The sequence below is a fragment of the Ylistrum balloti genome, unplaced genomic scaffold (genome assembly GCF_031769215.1).
Source record: "Ylistrum balloti isolate Yb309-2 unplaced genomic scaffold, AGI_CSIRO_Ybal_v1 Utg370590, whole genome shotgun sequence".
In the NCBI taxonomy this organism is placed as follows: Eukaryota; Metazoa; Mollusca; class Bivalvia; order Pectinida; family Pectinidae; genus Ylistrum; species Ylistrum balloti.
The window spans coordinates 672,750-692,917 of NW_026782366.1; the positions used below are offsets into that span (position 1 = coordinate 672,750).

Sequence of the window (20,168 nt, forward strand, 5' to 3'; positions counted from 1 at the left end):
ATATCCACATCTCTAATGTATCAACAGCGTGAACATATCCACATCTCTAATGTATCAACAGCGTGAACATATCCACATCTCTAATGTATTAACAGCGTGAACATATCCACATCTCTAATGTATCAACAACGTGAACATATCCACATCTCTAATGTATCAACAGCGTGAACATATCCACATTTCTAATGTATCAACAGCGTGAACATATCCACATCTCTAATGTATCAACAGCGTGAACATATCCACATCTCTAATGTTTCAACAGCCTGAACATATCCACATCTAACAACAACGTGAACATATCCACATCTCTAATGTATCAACAGCGTGAACATATCCACATCTCTAATGTAATAACAGCATGAACATATCCACATCTCTAATGTATCAACAACGTGAACATATCCACATCTCTAATGTATCAACAGCGTGAACATATCCACATCTCTAATGTATCAACAACGTGAACATATCCACATCTCTAATGTATCAACAACGTGAACATATCCACATCTCTAATGTATCAACAGCGTGAACATATCCACATCTCTAATGTATCAACAACGTGAACATATCCACATCTCTAATGTATCAACAGCGTGAACATAACCACATCTCTAATGTATCAACAGCGTGAACATATCCACATCTCTAATGTATCAACAGCGTGAACATATCCACATCTCTAATGTATCAACAACGTGAACATATCCACATCTCTAATGTATCAACAGCGTGAACATATCCACATCTCTAATATATCAACAACGTGAACATATCCACATCTATCAACAGCGTAAACATATCCACATCTCTAATGTAATAACAGCGTGAACATATCCACATCTCTAATGTATCAACAGCCTGAACATATCCACATCTATCAACAACGTGAACATATCCACATCTCTAATGTATCAACAGCGTGAACATATCCACATCTCTGATGTATTAACAGCGTGAACATATCCACATCTCTAATTTATCAACAACGTGAACATATCCACATCTCTAATGTATCAACAGCGTGTACATATCCACATCTCTAATGTATCAACAACGTGAACATATCCACATCTCTAATGTAATAACAGCGTGAACATATCCGCATCTCTAATATATCAACAGCGTGAACATATCCACATCTCTAATGTATCAACAACGTGAACATATCCACATCTCTAATGTATCAACAACGTGAACACATCCACATCTCTAATGTATTAACAGCGTGAACATATCCACATCTCTAATGTATCAACAGCGTGAACATATCCACATCTCTAATGTATCAACAACGTGAACATATCCACATCTCTAATGTATCAACAACGTGAACACATCCACATCTCTAATGTATTAACAGCGTGAACATATCCACATCTCTAATGTATCAACAACGTGAACATATCCACATCTCTAATGTATCAACAGCCTGAACATAACCACATCTCTAATGTATCAACAGCGTGAACATATCCACATCTCTAATGTATTAACAGCGTGAACATATCCACATCTCTAATTTATCAACAACGTGAACATATCCACATCTCTAATGTATCAACAACGTGAACATATCCACATCTCTAATGTATCAACAACGTGAACACATCCACATCTCTAATGTATTAACAGTGTGAACATATCCACATCTCTAATGTAATAACAGCGTGAACATATCCACATCTCTAATGTATCAACAGCCTGAACATATCCACATCTATCAACAACGTGAACATATCCACATCTCTAATGTATCAACAGCGTGAACATATCCACATCTCTAATGTATCAACAGCGTGAACATATCCACATCTCTGATGTATTAACAGCGTGAACATATCCACATCTCTAATTTATCAACAACGTGAACATATCCACATCTCTAATGTATCAACAGCGTGTACATATCCACATCTCTAATGTATCAACAACGTGAACACATCCACATCTCTAATGTATTAACAGCGTGAACATATTCACATCTCTAATGTAATAACAGCGTGAACATATCCACATCTCTAATGTAATAACAGCGTGAACATATCCACATCTCTAATGTAGCGTGAACACATCCACATCTCTAATGTATCAACAACGTGAACATATCCACATCTCTAATGTATCAACAACGTGAACACATCCACATCTCTAATGTATTAACAGCGTGAACATATTCACATCTCTAATGTAATAACAGCGTGAACATATCCACATCTCTAATGTAATAACAGCGTGAACATATCCGCATCTCTAATGTATTAACAACGTGAACATATCCACATCTCTAATGTATCAACAACGTGAACATATCAACACCTCTAATGTATCAACAGCGTGAATATGCCCACATCTCTATAGAATAAAATCTACTTTCTACAATCGCTATATACGAGTACCGTTTTGCCATAAATTGTTGATATAAGAAATACTTACTGTAACTGTAAAAGGGTACCGTTACGTTACATGCTGTTTTACACTCGTCATCAGACAGTACGCTCGGGTAACGTTGAACCTCTGTTGAACTTGTCGTATTGAAGACAGCATAGCATCCCATATTCGTACTTGCATCTTTATGAAAAACAAAATTTCATTTATCACAAAAAATATGTTTTACTCTACAAAATTGTTATAACATTGTAAATTGAGATATAATATTAATAGGGTTTTACAATATATCACCTAAAAGTTGGCGTATTTCGTCCGCTATATATAATATGAAGAGAAAACAAACGGGCAGGAGATTTGGGGTCCGACTTCATGAATATCAGAACAAAACGGAATCTAAAGAAGACATGGAATTTAGCAGATCAGAATGAAAGAATGAGGTATAAACCCGGGCATCTATAACAAAGCGTTAAACAAAATATAGTAAAATCGACTAATGTACATTTCAATCATCTACTGTTTGTGTTATAATAACTATAATAACATCTATCTTATTCAAATTACCAACTCGAAGAAAATGCTCCGAGAAATAATAGGCAGAAATTGTGATTTGTACAGTATAAAATGTAATACGAAAGTTTTAATTTTGACTTATTTTATTACATCATCTTAGTAAATCATGGAGTAAAAGTTCTGTGTAAACACTGTATACATACAATCAACATTTGACATCAGTGTCCCGATCACCGCTAACCGGAGTGCGATATCCGCTCCGCTTGGGTATACACGGACCATTTTCGTCACAAACGGAGAAGGGAAAAAAATAGAAATGGTACTTGCTTTGTCGTTATTTCCAGGAAACTGCAAACGATAAAATTATGGTGTTACGGAAGTTATTAAAGATATGTATTCTGTCACAAGAACGGGTGAGTGATATTTCATTGCAATAAGATAACAAATTATGGGAAATCAATGACAGAGAGAGATAGATATCGCGGTTACATTGGTGCTTACTTAAAACAACACTCGATGTTCTGTGGGAGTAGTCAATGAAAGACAATGAGATTAACAATTGATCGATTAGTGCCCAGGAAGTGTTTTTACGAGTTCATTTACAATAGTTTTGATCGGAACTGTTTCGTGAAATTAAATTCCAAAGTACCTCATTCATTCAAGATGGGTGTTATATACAAAATCTTTATGGTTATTACGATTTTGGTTTTGTTTATTTTTGTGTTTGAGCGAGCAAAATATATGTAAGTTTATTTTTGTGTTTGAGCGAGCAAAATATATGTAAGTTTATTTTTGCAGAGCATATAAAGGTAAAACTACTTCGGCATCGTGAACTTCTCATGATGAACATTGTCTAGCTAACAGCGGATCATTTAAAAGGAAATAATTCTCAATCACAACTGGTGCTAATACATAGTACATAGAAAAAAAACTATTCCTAAATGTGTAATTTACAAAAATTCTAATGAGTCCTTACCGAACCTATGGATTTCCAGGATGCATCGACAGTGCTCACATATTTGACTTCAAATGCCGAGGACCATTGCTCACTATTAGGATCAGGACGTCCTGGGGAAAGAAAGATATTGATTTCTCCATCAAAAAGCATGCTTTAAGGAAACCACACGACATTTCAAACAATGTCTGTATATAATTCAATCAGCGAAACAACAAAACACACATAATGTGTAGATCACGATTTCAAACTGTATCATCAGGTTATTTTGATAGAACAGCCAGAAAATACCAATATGTGGATATAATCATAAACAATGCTTTTATGTAAATATCTTAATTTAAACCAACGAGAAACTACCTGCAGATTAACAAAAGAAAGACCAACAAGGAAAGCTTTGAAAGAGGACGAGGAGAATTACATTAATGTTCTGAAAGTGTAACCACTATGTCAATAAAAGTAATATGATGTTCTCAAATGAAAACAACTTTAACGATAGCGTAATCACTTGGAATATTAACGATCGAACGCCGTGTATCGTTATTCACATGTTATGTCTATGATATGTTACTGACAGACTACAACCTTGAGTAAAAATTCCCGTCACTAAGTAGTCATTGGTCAGGTCTATTTGTAGCCATGGATTCGGGTCACCGCTCTCAGCCGGGATCCACACGGAATCAGGGCTGAACACAGCTTGCAGAAGTGGTCCTCTGAAATATCACGATAACATTCATAATTCAAAATTTGTCTGGCACAAGGTCGAAGTTTTGTCTTGATGAAATACTATTTTTGCATTGCTTTTAACTTTACAACATTTGCAACGAAAAGTGAAAACCCTAAAACACTAAATGTGATATGGATGATTGAAATGAATTTTTTAAATGATTTTCTCTGTAAGAAAACTGTTACATAGACGTGTGAATATATACATTTGTACATAAATGACCTGTACATCAAAAACATAAACCATCGTGTTTTTTTCAGTGGTAGTAAGGTATTGGAAAAAGAGCGAATGTTGATTAGCTCATTTACGCATTGTTTTGACCAGTAAATACTGTGATAAAAATAATTGCAATTTAAATAGAATTGTTTCCAAAGTACACAGACGTAGCAGTTACCTAGAGGAAGCAGGTACGTGAAGAGGTTGATAAGAGCTGGCCGTAATAAGATTTTCTGGAACTATTATGATACTAAACACTGAAATAAGAAGAAACAGATTTTAAGTAAGGGGTCAAAATTCTTCACGTTTGGAAAATATTTGAACTTAAAGGAAACGATATGTTCAAAGACACAAAACACAATGAAAGAAAGAACAGGGTTAAGGATGAGAAGGGGAAAATGCCCTTCAAAAACTAGACATATGTGTCAAATCTAAAACCTAAACCTGGACGTGCATAACCACAAATACGGAACAATTAAATACAAGGGACAGAAAGAAGGAAGTAAAAACAAAATGAAATTGATATTGGAAAAAATGTTTAAAGAGATACAAAATATAAAGTTTGTAAAATAAAAATATTTACAAAATACAAAGTTTGTAATAAAATCAAACGTGACGGAAGTCATAGATCAAACACAGGGGAAACGATTTGAATAAAGACAATAACAAGATTAAATGATAGAAAAAGGATTTATACTAATCAAAGGCAGAGAAAGTATCAAACGACTGAAATAATGATTAAACGAGAAACAACTGAAGGGGTAAGCACAAATTAAGTAGACATTTCGGACAAGATGTAAAACGTCTGTTCTGTAGTTTTTAACAAGTTTTTAGAAGTGACTGAGTAAAAGAACGAATGTAATAAACACGCAAAAGAAAGAAAATTAACATGTATGCCACGTATTAATTCTTTGGAACAATTCAAAACATACACATGTACTTGACGATTTTGTAAAGGTATCAGATATGGGACTTAAAATCACTGACGAGACCTAGGACGAAACAGCTCGATGATGCAGATAGCTTATACTGTATTTGATTCTAAAAATGTATTGAATTGTGTTATTCACTTGTATGTTTTGTTACACTTGTCGGAATACAGTTTATAAACACTGCTAGTAGACTTTTAGTCCCCGAAGTTTGCTGTAAATTGAATGTCACATTTTAAGCCATTAGATTGTTGACACGATTTAGAATGTGCACATGTGCATGGTAGTCTTTAAAAAACTTTAAAGATTACCGGTTATATGGAAAGCTCAAAGTTCAAATTTGAATTACGAGACTGGTGCATTTTCCAATATAAATTCTGACAGTTCGCTCGTTATCTTTTGATTTTCCACATTCGCCTCTCATGAATTCAATAATTAGGCCTCAGCATCAATGAGAAGTCCTCGAAGGGCGAAACAGCTTTCTGGTGCAACAGTCATTATTTGGCTCCACTGCTTTTAAGTATACACTGAAAAGTGCTATTCATTTGTAATCTTTGTTCAATCTTTTAAACGCAATGAACAAATATCGAAAATGAAGGAATGAACAAAATGAACAAAATAAAAACCAACCAATTAGGTGCTTCAGGCTAATGACTTATGGTGGGTTGTAACTAAAGATTAGAGGAACACAATCTCCACGAAATGGCAATAATAAGTCTTCATCACGATGTCGTTAAGCGATGTTATTTTTAAAATGAACGGAAATCTTTTCTCCTCGTTTACTTTCATCATGATTTCTTTTAATAGTTTACAATTTAGCTTTTTTTTACCAACCTTCCTTGAAGCAATACACCAAGATCGGATCATTGTCTTTAGGTTGAATGTTGAAGATACCATACATCCAGATACCAGAATTGAACAGCTCCATACAACTGGACACCAGGTTTGATCTATAATGTGCTAATCACAAAAACAAAACATATTACAGTGGTCACTGAGAAATCAAACAATACATAATTGGAAAATTTAGTTATCATCTCACTGGATCAAAATCAAACTACATTGAAAAGTTCACTTACCTAGGGTGATTGCATAACTCATTTTTGCATCTTGCATTAGATATTCTTCATTCGATGTGAAACATGTGAGGCAACTATATAAACCATTTGACCATTTTCTTTCTTTACTCTCCGACGACTAAATAAATTCTTCTTAAAATGCAAGGGTCGTAAACCCCGTGGGGACAATTATAGATATATCTTTTTCAATGAAGAGGAATATTTTCGATAGTATTAAAATGAAAAAATAAAAATTATGAGGTTATCATCAATGATTGGCAGATAACGTCCAGCTCCAGAAAAGAAATCCACACAGTATGATAGATTATTTACAATCGACCCGGCAGCTTCTGCTGTTATGATGGTGATACACTCTTGCGAAATAACTTGACAAATGTTATCAAAGATTTATAAATTTCTTATCACTATCTATCAATTAAAATTCTCTGTTATTTTAAAATTAAAATTGTAAAATTGTAAATTTATTCCCAATATTCAAATCTGTTCGCCCTATCAAAACATAAAGAAAATACAGCAACGGAATCCAAAAGGCAAACTAACGAGCATCCAACACAATTAGCTTTATATCGCCCAAAATGATATAACATTTCTTAACGAGGTCACAGTAGCGACTATGAAACTTTCCGGTAATTATCATCAACCTGCATTTCTGAACCCAGCGTTACGAATTTGTCCGTCAGGTGACGACTTCTTGCACGAAAATCGCGATAATGGGAACAGACCCTTGAATAACAAATCAATTGTGACATGTGAATACATTATGTTGGGGATGCAGTCATATTGCTATTTAGAAATGTAAAATTCACATTAGGGAAAATTTATGTGATACTCACAAAGTTTAAAAATGGAAAACGAGCTTGAGGAATATGATCCGCATGGTTGTGCGCTGTATCCAAGGCACGATCCACAAGTGGTGTTAGCTGAAAGTAACACAGTAACTGAAGCATAACAACCGCACTCCGTATGTTGTATGATGCTGTATTCGGCGCTGTTATTCGCCATACAATACTGTATACACTGTGTTGCAGTCATGTCATTTCGGTTGTACGGACTGAGGATCGGGCTGGAAAGCACAGAAATCTGTTTACATCCGACGTAACCTAAATGAAAGAGAAGATACACATGCATTAGTCATATCTAAAATTAATTAACGTATGTCCCATATAGCCTTCATATGAACGTATGAAATACAGTAACTTTATATGAAACTTAGTAGAGTTTTATTACAATCTATATAAAGTCACAGCAGTATTCAAAAGTATAGATCATTACGTTCCGAATAAATTGGTGCGTTTATTTATATGCTCGACATGTAAACTAAGGCCAATGTATGATTGTCAATGAAGGTTCTAAAGAGCATTTCCATCCCACGAAAACCAAGATTTTATTAATAATATTGTGAAATTATTATTTTTTGTGTGTTTTAATACGCTGTTTTTTATAGGCGTATAAACAACGTATAACACACTTAACCTTATAAGTTATTAAAACACAATCGGTAGAAGGTATATGTGTGATGTTTAGAGGACTACATTAACCATCTTGTACATTATCACACATAATTCTTCCACTGGTTGTATATTAGCGTTGTTTATAACGGATTCCGTAGTAACATTAATACCATTCAGAGATTTTTATTGGTGCAGCCATTTGCCGTTTATCATACAGTCTGATTCCTATTGGCATTTGTAAATCTGGGAGCATTTGTAACTCGCTGTGGATAATGCATTATTCACACAATTAGGACACATGATGATCTGAAACACAGCTTTGCATAATAACTGCTCCCACATGTTACAATTCGTGATACTGAATGAAGTTTCCAATCAAGTATAATGTTTAGTGACACATACTCAGGAAAAGGCTACACCGGCAGAATTTTCTGAGTAATATTAATGCTGCTCAGATGTTTCGAACATTTCACTATTTCTTATGTACTCCATTACAACAATAAATAATAAACAAGTCATGAGATGAACACCTGTTCTATATAATTTGAAATTACAGTTTATACGTTTTTAAATGTATATCTATATTTATTTAATATTTCTACGATCCAATCTCTGAATACACGACTATCTTCAGTTATACAGTACACGTGGTAAATTAATCGTGGCGAACTATGACAGTCGATGTTGGTTAAGAAGTTGGTGAACCGTAAGTAGGATATGCTAAAATAGCAATTAGGAAAGGTTGACTCTATATTCGATCGATTAGGTTAAAATATCATACTCAAATTGTCACTACAAATGATGTTCTACAAAATACAACAAAATCAGTTGTAAAAAATTTGACGTCATTGGAGTATTGATATTGCACAATATATTTTTTATGAATACGGCAATGAGCGGCGGCCTAGAGAACTACAGCAGAGAACATTTCATTAAAGAAACTAGTGTCATGATACAAGTCTAACATGTAAAATATGAAATAATATTTCTCAACTAGACAAAAATTCTGTCAACGATATTCGAATTGAAAATTACAATGATCAACTTACATGACTGGGTATTGAGATATTGAATTTATCTTTTTTTCTTTCTTTCGTCATTTTTAGTTCATATTTTCACGATTTTTCCACAGAGTAAAGCAAGACGAACTATAAATTTTGTATTTGAGATATATTGTTTTGCAATTACATTCCATTCTCAAAAATAGCGATGAATAAAAAAAAAACCTTGAATATAACTTACAGCAGCTCGAATCAAAATGAAGAAATATTTTTGACTATTATATGATAATACAAGCTATGGTTTGAAATCTAATAATATCTGCTGATTTTTTTACTGTTACATAAGGAGAAAGAAGTGGTTTTTATATATGAAAACAAGTACAAATAAAGTAGATTTATTACATCATACCTGCTGATTTTTCGCAAATAACGGCGAATGACCCATTTGCGTGATTGTCAAATGAACCAGTGGTCATGTTGAAGACGGTATAAATGTTTTCGTTGACCACAGACCCATTGAAATAAATCCATCCATCTCCTCCTCTCAGGTAAGAATTCATCAATTCATCTTTCACAGAAGTCCAGAATCCAGTTGTATTCTTGTAGATGTAGGGCAGTATTTCCATAAACATTTGGCGAGTTTCTGGTGACCGTGGATAGAAGAGGTATCCACCATTTTGGAAACATGTCGTTTCTGCATCTTTATACGCCATTCCTTCTAATGAAGCAAATTTATAGCAAGTCCCATCCTTGCCATGCCATCCCGTTGAGCATTCGGTATCGTCTATGGATGAAAACAAATCATACATGAGACAGTGTAATTGATGAATATCTCTATGACAATGTAATGGCTGTATTTTGAGGCATGGTTCGGAAGTTGACATTTTATTCAATATTATTATTTCTATATACCTAATAACAAAACAGCATGTTAAATTTCGTTGTTTATAAACAATATACCTCAAAGTTATTTTTACTTATTCCAAGATGATAAATATGATATTTTGGGCCAAAAGTATAATCACGAAAATCCAAGCAAATCAGAACGGCAAGTCACCATTATTCATATCCCTCGCTCTGGAACAAATTTGTAGACGAACAACATTATGGAAACTTTTTGTTTTGAGTTTAAAAGTAAACTTAACTAACGACACTAATTGCTGGATAATAACAAATGTACAATTATCCTTAACTAGAGTTTGCGTTAACACTGTAGTAAGTCCATATATTGAACATGCGACGTTATTCAAAATGCGGGCACAGCCCATTAAATATCACTGCCAAGATCTTCGAAAGGAAGATAACATAGTCTCACACATATTCTGTAAGGTTTAAATTTTGACACATGACTTTAATGAAATGAAAAACAAAATCAGCGAGAAAGTGTGCAGCCGAGATACAGGGTTTGGTTTATGGCGGTAGTAATCAAATGCTTGATACAAATACTGACCAAATAAGTTTTCGCTGCATGATTCATTTGAATCCCCTATCCGGTAGGTTCCTTTCTTCCACAAACCTGCCATTTGTAAAGCAGAACAATTGCTGGCAATATCTTCTTTCGCTGAAACGATATTAAAAAATGTAATCGTCAAGAGTGACTGCTGTTCCTGGTGATTGTTCTTGGGGTGCGCACCCACATCCATGCCAATAACTTAGTGTGGAGAGGATCGTAATGTGCCTGGACATAACAACATACAACAATATACAAAACAAAGCTAAAGACACAAAAATGAAATCGTAAAAAGTGTTTATATAATAAATATTGTAATATTACTTTACCACGTCAGTGGCTTAGTTGAAAAACAATTCTGAAATGACGCCTTACTGTACTGGTATGAAATCTTACCTAGTTTGTAGGCGTTAACCACGCCATCTCCACACACCTGCAAAGAGTTACCAGGACACGTGACATGGCAAGAGGACTCGTTCTTTAACATTAGTCCAAATAAAGATTCAGTGCAATAACATGCCTCTTGGTTGATTAGGGCGAACCCTTCCAGAGATACATTTCCCATGCATATTTGTTTACATTGTGTTAACTCCATATTATGGTACTTTGACATGATTGGTTGGATGTTGGATGGTATATCGAAACAGCCCATGTGTTCTGAAAATACAGTTCGTAAATACAATTATGAGAAAACAATGGAATCGAAAATTGTGTTCTTATTTCACAGATTGAAAATCATCCGCAACAAATAAATATTTCTTCTCAATAACAATATGTGTTATGAGACTAACGTCATTTGTACGACATACATGGAAAAAAACAGTGCGTTCATGGGGATAAGAATCATGTAATCGGCAATGTTTTTCCTGGTGTCTCTAATTTTCACCATCGATCTGTTTCAGATTATGAAGAGCAATAAATACTGACTTATGATCATATTCACTAGGAAATTCATTATCAAAATTGTCACTTACGTTTGTCAAGTTCGCAAAAACCATATATGTTTGTGGCTGCATCGATCATACTGTAGCCGTAATCAGACATTGATGTTCTCTCCATGACAATCGATGTAAGGGAAGGGGACGGATATGGATAAGGAAAATAGCTGGGTAGTGATCCAGTGGCCCACGTGGGGATGCCAATAGCAAACTCATTCACCAAACCAATGCGAATTTGAGTATGAGCATACTTTGGATGACCTTGAAAATATAAGATTATTGGTGCTTATATCTATCTGGAAAAGATCAAATGTTACATGGCAGGAGTAAAGATTTGAAAAATCAAAAGTTTAAGTGGGGATGAGAAAACTTCAGGGGTCAAAAAAGAGGGTTGTTAAATTCCAAAATTAGCGGAAAACAACCTTTATACAACCTGTTAACAACCTTAACACGACTTGAAAACCATGATTACCACCACAAGGAAATTTCAAAAGATCCTAAAATTAGTGGAAAACAACCTTTAAACAACCTTAACATGACTTGACAATAATAATCACCACCACAAGGAAATTATACTCTTAACAAAAAACTGATCCCATATTACTGTTACATCAATCTTCTGATTTATGTTACAGCAGTTTTGGGACAAAAAAGGGGATAATTATATTTACGAGGATGAAGTTAGCTATATGGGCGTGGTTGTGTCTAATTTTGATAGCTATACGTTTACCTTTGATAACCATTCGTAGGAAATTGTGTTCCGCTTCATCGTTAATCGTTAGTAAATGGGCCCCTAACGAGGCACAGTGAGTGTACAAATCGTCTTGACTCTTTCCCCGATCGACGAACATATAACAATTATTTCTGTATCCAATCCAGTCAGTTGTTGGACATGAAGTATTGTCTGTTGATATTAAACGAAATAAAATATTGCAATCACGATTTGTATATTTAACAAGCTAATTCTAAAGATGCACTAGACAATGTTTTTCAAGAGTCATAGCTACATTACACGTTATGGTTGGTTATATCATTGAGATATGAATGTTTGGCGCCTGGCTTATTATGAGTTTCACCAATCACAATCAAATGGGAACGAATTTATTGTACACGCTTTTTATCATATGATCAATTATTCAGGAAAATATTGAGAAGAGAAAACGGATATTTCCACGTCAAATCTGAGGTAATTTCGGCTCTTTATCTATGGTATCTATCTGATGTCCTTTCATAATACATGTAATACATAAAAAACATCCCATCGGTATATTTAAAAAAGAAACGGAAATCATATGATAATTGTGTGTACAAGATTATGTGGTCAAATAAAGGATTTCTGTATCAAGCACATAAAACATATGATCGTTTTATTCAAGCTGGTGCTAAACGCCAAAACTTGCTGTTACTTGAGAGGTATAAGATAGACCTAATTTGTAATGAAATCTCAGAAATACTTCAAAATGATAAATAAGCAATGAACGTAAATACTGAATCCAACCGAGGAAAAGCATGGACTCATTATTTTAAAACTTGTAAGTTATTCAACAAAATAAGTCGTACTTTCAATAACATTATCAACATGAGTCGTGGCTCTAGTTGGTTCTTTCATTGTTAGTATATACGTTCGAATTATCTTGTTACTAACGATCGTCATGTTATCATCTTTTCCCAATGTAATGTTCTCTCGCTTCATGCTTCTAACTATCAATAAGGTATCAATGATTATACAAACAATATCGATATTATTATTACTTTACCGTAGAAATAGCAGGTTGTATTAACGCCATTTATAAGGTACATTCCCGAGAGGATTACTCCTTGGTGGTATAAGGACGCACACGAGTCAGAAAATGGATACAACCCTTAACATAACAAGGATTGTTGATTAGTACATGCACCAATTTGCTGAAATCACACAAATGAACTTACAGATGTTTACAAGATAACCTCAAAACTTTCCTATCATACCAGAAATGTAATATCAAGGTATTCCATGTATAATACAAAATTATTAATAATGGTTAAATTCATTCAGATTGCAAAACAATATTACCAGGTATCTGATCGTTGACCATCTGACATTTGACGTTTGCCGGTAGCATTACACATGGAATATTTTCATTTATACATCATTTTCTCTATAATGATATCATTCCATAAATCCATCAGACATTAAAGCTGGTGCAATGTAAATTTAAGTTCCGATATTAGTGAGCGGTGTTCATAAGTACATTAGTATAATCCCATCGAAGAAAAGTTTTCGAGTTTCCTTTGTTAAACTCATCATTTCATTTAAAGTATCCTGCTGATCCACAATCCAACGAGTAAAGTAAATGAAAAGCTATATAATTAAACCAACAATTCACTTCCATAATTTTGTAAGCATTGTTTATATTTTAAACCCAACATGACTTCATTTAAATGAGAAAGTATAAAGAGTATTACAAAGAACGACTTACATGTTTTATACACAGATACGGCATCATTGGACTTTGATCCGCAAGGCTGAACCAAATGGCACATCTCCAAGCAACCAGCATCGTATTTGTCCAAGGCAAGAGTTTCGTCACAATAACAACGACTTTCTTGAAGCATGGCATAGTCATAGCCAATACCTCGACAACTTTCTACGCACTGTTGTACTGACAAATAAAAGTCTTCCTCGATTACCGTCACTGAATTGTTTGAATGCACGTAACACCCTGCATATACTGAAATTACAAAAGAGCACTGATAATCTATAAAAGAATCAAGTTTTTGATCTGACATAAACAAGAAAATACATACCACCACATTTCTTATATTTATCTGTAATTGATTGTGACAATAATTCATTCCTAAGCACATGGATGTTTCATGTATTGTGAAAATATATGTAAAACCTCTTATTCAGTTGGAAAAGGTAAGGAACGTGTGTAAATCACATAAACACATTTAAGTGTTGTTGAAATATTATTGCTTGCATGTAGTTTTGATTTATAGAATCCCAACTGCACGACAATTTGAAATTAAATCATATATAACTTATGATAATTGATACATAAAACATACCTTCACTCTGTTCACAAATGTAACTTCGTTCATTGATACTGCCGCCCATATGCCATTCCATCACTGGTGCTTTGAAGAAGCCTTTAGTCAACTTCTCAGCACTTGTTACATTTTTTATAATAGGGCTATTCCGTTGACCATTTGCCCAGAAGAACTGATTCGTATATCTCCCAGTCATCTTAAGTCCAAACGCCCAGTTTTGCGATGAGCTAAAGAACGTTAGATTTCCTAACACTTCACTAATGAAAGCATCTTCTTCTAAATTGTCGAATACTAGCAGGTGCGAGCTATAATTCGCACAATATGCAATCGCATTTGAATAGGTCTTTCTTCCCAGCATCAGCTTATAACAGCTAGAATTTCCTTTGACCCATGCGTATGGACAACCTGTGAGAAACCGAGGCAAAGCTATGCAGATAAATATCATTTGACTTATCTAATTATATCAATTAATATTTAGTTACTATTTATTCTATGTTATTAAAAGGAGAATTTGTCTTTAAGAATGAATTGATTCATGATGTCATTTATTCCCCGTAATATATTGGACACAATATATAAAGACACAAAGAGAAAGGACATAGTTTTACTTGGTGAACATACATTTCATTGAAAAGAATTTAATTTTCGATCGGTAATTGGTAACTTGCCATTACGCGTTTTGGGTCTATATAAATATCAAAAATGTAAATGGCTTATATTGGTGATATTTTTCCTGTTTTGTTATATATTAAAATATGATAAATCTAAGTTGAATAAACGTTAATACAAGAACACCTATGATCAGAAATGCATGAAAATAAATTTAGTTTATGGGGTACTTCCAAAAAACATTACAACTAATCAAAACACTAAATGCAGACATCAAGTATACGTATTGTCTTAAACTGTAATACTTATCAGACATTATTAAAATCAATGACATACCTGTGTTTGGACAGTGGGTTGAGTTTTCATTACCACTCAGTTTGAATATGTCTCCCGTCAACCCTTGTGACTGTAGGTCTTCACATGTCGAAGCCCTTGTTGCATTCAATACTGAAATATAACAAAAAAATTAATTTACATTGGTGGCTGCTGAGATTCCAATCTTGTGTGACCAGATACTGCAAGCGAATTCTAAACTAACACACCTTTTGCACAATCAATATAAAACTGGGGTTATTTTCATTAAGGATGTACTCTCTTGACGTGTGACCGGAAGTAAGTCATAATTCGACATCAAATGAATGCCAGCGTAATATACTGGATTTTTGAGTTTTTATGCACTTTGTTATCTATAGCTATACTTATAAAATTTAAAAGGGCAATTTTATGGCATTTTTGGAAAAAATTCGATTGTGGAGTAATTTATAGCGTTCCCCGGTTACTAAGGTACTTCTCCTGAGTATAGCTCTGTCGGTCTTAGGTAGGTTTTATGTAAATTTTGTATAAAATCTTACCACAAATAATAGATTTCAAATTTGTGAATTCCGACTTGACGGACCGCTTTCTCAAATTTTTAATTAAACCATTATTACAGCTTATTTCTTGGTCATTGAAAAAACCAGCTACTTGGGTGAAAATATTAATCATGAAAAATATACCTAAAAAGTTGTGTATCTAAACAACAGCTTTTAAAAAGTTTAATACTAGAAGATAGTCAAATAAAGGATTTAAGTCAATTCGGAACATTTTCATTTTTTGGTTGCTATATAATTTAAAACGTTTTATTTCGAATGAAAACTTCAATTTTATCTTAATATGCAGGTATCATACCCTTATCTTGTAATACATTACGAAATTTTATTGTGAGGAAATTGCCGCAGGTATTGTCTGTTATTCAGGGCAGAAAAACATGATATGTGAAAATGAATTATTTCCTCTTGCACATATTATGATGCCTATATCGGGAAAAGTATTAAATTTGATATTCATATTATTTTTTACCTTTTTACTTAGTTTCTAAAATGAATGCTTTCAAAAAATCATGATCAGATAAAAAAAAAAGTGGGTTTTTTTTCACTTCTCAGAGGAGTACGCCCTTACTTGAGCGAGAATAAAGACTGTAAGATGAAATAATGAATTCGACTGCGTTTTGTAACTGTTTCGTTCTTCTACAGCATGTCAGCACTACTAAAAATGCACGAAAGCGTGTCAAAATCAGGATGGGAAAGCACACTACACTGACCATAAATGACGCAGTTTTCTTGTATCATAAGATAATTCCTATAGAACACCGTGGATATATGAACGTTCTGAACCATGTCACTTCTAGTATTCAAATGAATTAATTCGTGGCATGTGGTTTAGAGCAAACCATGGGGACGAAGAGTCTACTAGTAATGTATACCATCTGCAAGTTTGATAACTGCAAAAGAGATACACATTTGAATAATGTAATTCGCTATGAATTTAGAATGAAATAGAGCCAAACGATGAAGTAAACTGAAACATACAGTTGTCTCGTCCTTCCATGGTTCTCCACTGATGCTAAGGCCTAAGTTTTGAAACTTAGAATGTGACTGATGGAAATAAAAAATCAAATGGGAAAAAAACTTATTTTCATTGAAAGGTGTACTAGACCTTCGTAATTTCGTAATTTTATTAATGCAATACTTTCAATAGAACTTCATGTTCATGTGCTGATTCTGAACCGTAAAATCGTGGCAAACAGGTTACGGCAAACCTCGAGGACTGAAAGTCCACCAATAGTGTTTGCTACATGTAATCTTGAAGATTGTACAAAAGCAAAAAGCGAATGGCACCTTTTTAATTCAAGTGAAGGTGAAAATACAATAGTAACAGATAAATGATTTTTTTTAAAATCAAATCAAATCATTTTATTATCATACTTTCTTGTTAGTTCTAGAATCAGAACTTACCCTTTGCCGCTGTATAGTATGTGGACTCCGTACCCCCACACATTTGGAGAGAATTACCAGGGCACCCAAAGTCACAGTGTGAAAATGCCGTCGAGCTGTTGCTTGGAAGATCCGTAGCACAGTAGCAAGTTTCATTTCTTGCAATGGAGTAAGACCAACCACGAGCTAGGCATGTCTGCATGCACATGGACAACGTCATGTCTTTCAGCGTGGAATTCCACACAGTGTCGTTCAGACCATTTTCGTCATGTAGGCAAGATAATCTGTCTGTATTGCATAAATTATTTTCATTCTCAACAAAAGTAACGAGTTTCAACAAAATTGGTAAGTTTAATCAGATAGACCTACATTATCATTCAAGAAAAATATGTTGATGATTAAATATGATAATGATAAAATTATACCGTTAACCTTTCAATATGATATTTATTATAACAGAAAACCATACCTGGGGATTGTTTACATATAACGTTGACACCCACGTTGCATGAATGGCTGTACCATTGTCCACTCGTCTCTTGTAGCGCCACGCAGTTGTAACTTTCTCCCAAAGGTTGTGTTTCATGAAACTGCTGCTGCGTTAACAAATTCCCATCATTCCATGAAAAGACTGTTATTGAATTAGGGTCGTATAATCCAATAAGCCATTTTTTGGAATGTGTATTTGACGCGCGGAATTCTTGAAAACCTGTTCCACATAGAGCAAGGAGGCAAATACAGATTTGATGAACCAGGAGCAGTAGCATTTTAAATGGAAATTGGCCGATTTGCATTTGCATTGAGAATTTTTTGGCTGTATTTGATAAGAAAGAAGTCGAAGATCATCATGAATAGCATTTCCATTTTCAACTATCTAATGTGGTTACATGGACATTATATAAATAATATACAAAACATAAAAAAATAAAATTTTGGAACATAACTTTATCGACCGGAATCAGCTTTCTTGTTTATCGACGCAATTTTCGGCGTACCGTTGATTTCATTAATTACTCTTAGTATTATCGTGTATTTAAAGAGAAATTCAATCATTATAAAATAATTCAACTCAATTAGTATCAATTAATCAAATATTACAACAAATAAATATTCGATTCATTTTATGGTTACTAGTATTAGCTTAGATTGTGTTTTCAAGCATACGCGATCTTAACAAAGATTAATATCTGCAATCACATGTTTATATTTTTTTTCGTGCTTGTATATAATACAACATTGATGCTTTAAATAACATAGATACATATATGTACACCGAGCTGAACTTTCACCAAGCACTTTTAAAGAAAAGGGAATACTTTAACAATATGCAACAGCGTCAAGAGCCAAACGGTGTTCCCATGTATCAGCACTATTGAACATGTATTTATACTTTCAAAGTCTAATTTCGTCACCAATTCAGAAAAAAGCTAAGGTATTATACCCAATATAGCTATTAAAGGATAAATATCAAAGGATATATGCAACTGTAATCTTTCAAGTTGTCTGCTGGTAATAGGTGCTGAATATAATTTGGTTATTTACCTGCAATCGTTGAAGCAGCAAAGGCATTTTGCTGAGCGGTCAGGAGAGAGGCTACAGTAGCATCCTGCTGCTGACAGTATTTCACCGCATTCACAAAGGTAAAGTTTCCCTTTGTGAACGAGTAGCAATCACCCATATAGCCAATCCACCCAGGGGGACATATTGTCCCATCTGGAAAAAAGGACGGCTCATATCTAAGATGTCGGAGATGAATCTAAGCAACAATAAAATGGAATGTTCAGTCTAATCAGTCACAGCATCATGGCAATCGGTGTCCATATTTTGAAATAGCTGTCGAAATCTGGATTTAGAAAAAATGAAAAGTTTAGATTGTATATTCAGAACTATTCCGACGATGAATTGACCTGTTCTTCCCATGTTTTTGTCAATCGGGGCGTAATTATATGCAAAACGGGTTTTTTCTTATTTCTTACAAATTATTACAAGAAATTAACGACTGTACAACGCTTGATAAAAATCCATATGAAATTTAATTATTACAAAAACAATCGTGAACTACTTTTGATTGTTATAATTTCCGCGCGTGCGTAAAGTATCGTACTTGTGAAATTGTCCATTCAGATTACAAGTCAAACATTCTGACATTCTTCCATAAAGAAGATTTCTTGAACTTTACTTTATCCCCTAGCTCTAGATCAGGTCGCACACAGCGCACGTCTATCTTTTATATCAGTGATATAGCTTAGTATTTAGAAGTCCCCTAACGGGTAACGGATGTACTATTCCATAAAATCAATATAAATTGTGTATAGAATACTAACATAATTACGACTTTTTCCAAAACGGAAACTATGAGCATTACAACACACTGCATCACGGTATTTTTACGTGGTTACATCCGCCTTTATTGATATATTTTTAAATATATGATTTATCAAAGCATGTGTATATTTAGACAAATATAACTGTTGTTGTTGGTAATAATTGTTAATGATGTTGAAACTATGTTTAGTGTTATCGCAACTACCAGCCGTAAAGTAGTAAACCCAAGTAGCACCTGAAACAGTCCAATTAGCAACGACTAAAGTGTAAAACGTCGTAAATATAGATATATAATACAG

At 34.0% G+C, this 20,168-nt stretch overlaps 1 protein-coding gene across 1 annotated transcript in view; it reads right to left on the reverse strand.

Annotated features, from left to right (window-relative positions):
- The window catches only part of LOC132556750 (uncharacterized), a 49,171-nt gene that overhangs the window by 8,680 nt on the left and 20,323 nt on the right, over positions 1–20,168 (reverse strand). Inside the window, exons 10-26 of the mRNA XM_060221193.1 lie at positions 19,087–19,257; positions 17,566–17,832; positions 15,629–15,739; positions 14,702–15,088; positions 14,110–14,361; positions 12,381–12,554; positions 11,687–11,911; positions 11,109–11,369; positions 10,713–10,823; positions 9,672–10,046; positions 7,644–7,910; positions 6,566–6,691; positions 4,981–5,059; positions 4,445–4,572; positions 3,881–3,972; positions 3,108–3,252; positions 2,440–2,574 (exon numbers count right to left, since the gene is read on the reverse strand). Of these exons, the coding sequence (XP_060077176.1) occupies positions 2,440–2,574; positions 3,108–3,252; positions 3,881–3,972; positions 4,445–4,572; positions 4,981–5,059; positions 6,566–6,691; positions 7,644–7,910; positions 9,672–10,046; positions 10,713–10,823; positions 11,109–11,369; positions 11,687–11,911; positions 12,381–12,554; positions 14,110–14,361; positions 14,702–15,088; positions 15,629–15,739; positions 17,566–17,832; positions 19,087–19,257 (3,306 nt within the window). The remainder of the gene's footprint in view (positions 1–2,439; positions 2,575–3,107; positions 3,253–3,880; positions 3,973–4,444; positions 4,573–4,980; positions 5,060–6,565; positions 6,692–7,643; positions 7,911–9,671; positions 10,047–10,712; positions 10,824–11,108; positions 11,370–11,686; positions 11,912–12,380; positions 12,555–14,109; positions 14,362–14,701; positions 15,089–15,628; positions 15,740–17,565; positions 17,833–19,086; positions 19,258–20,168) is intronic.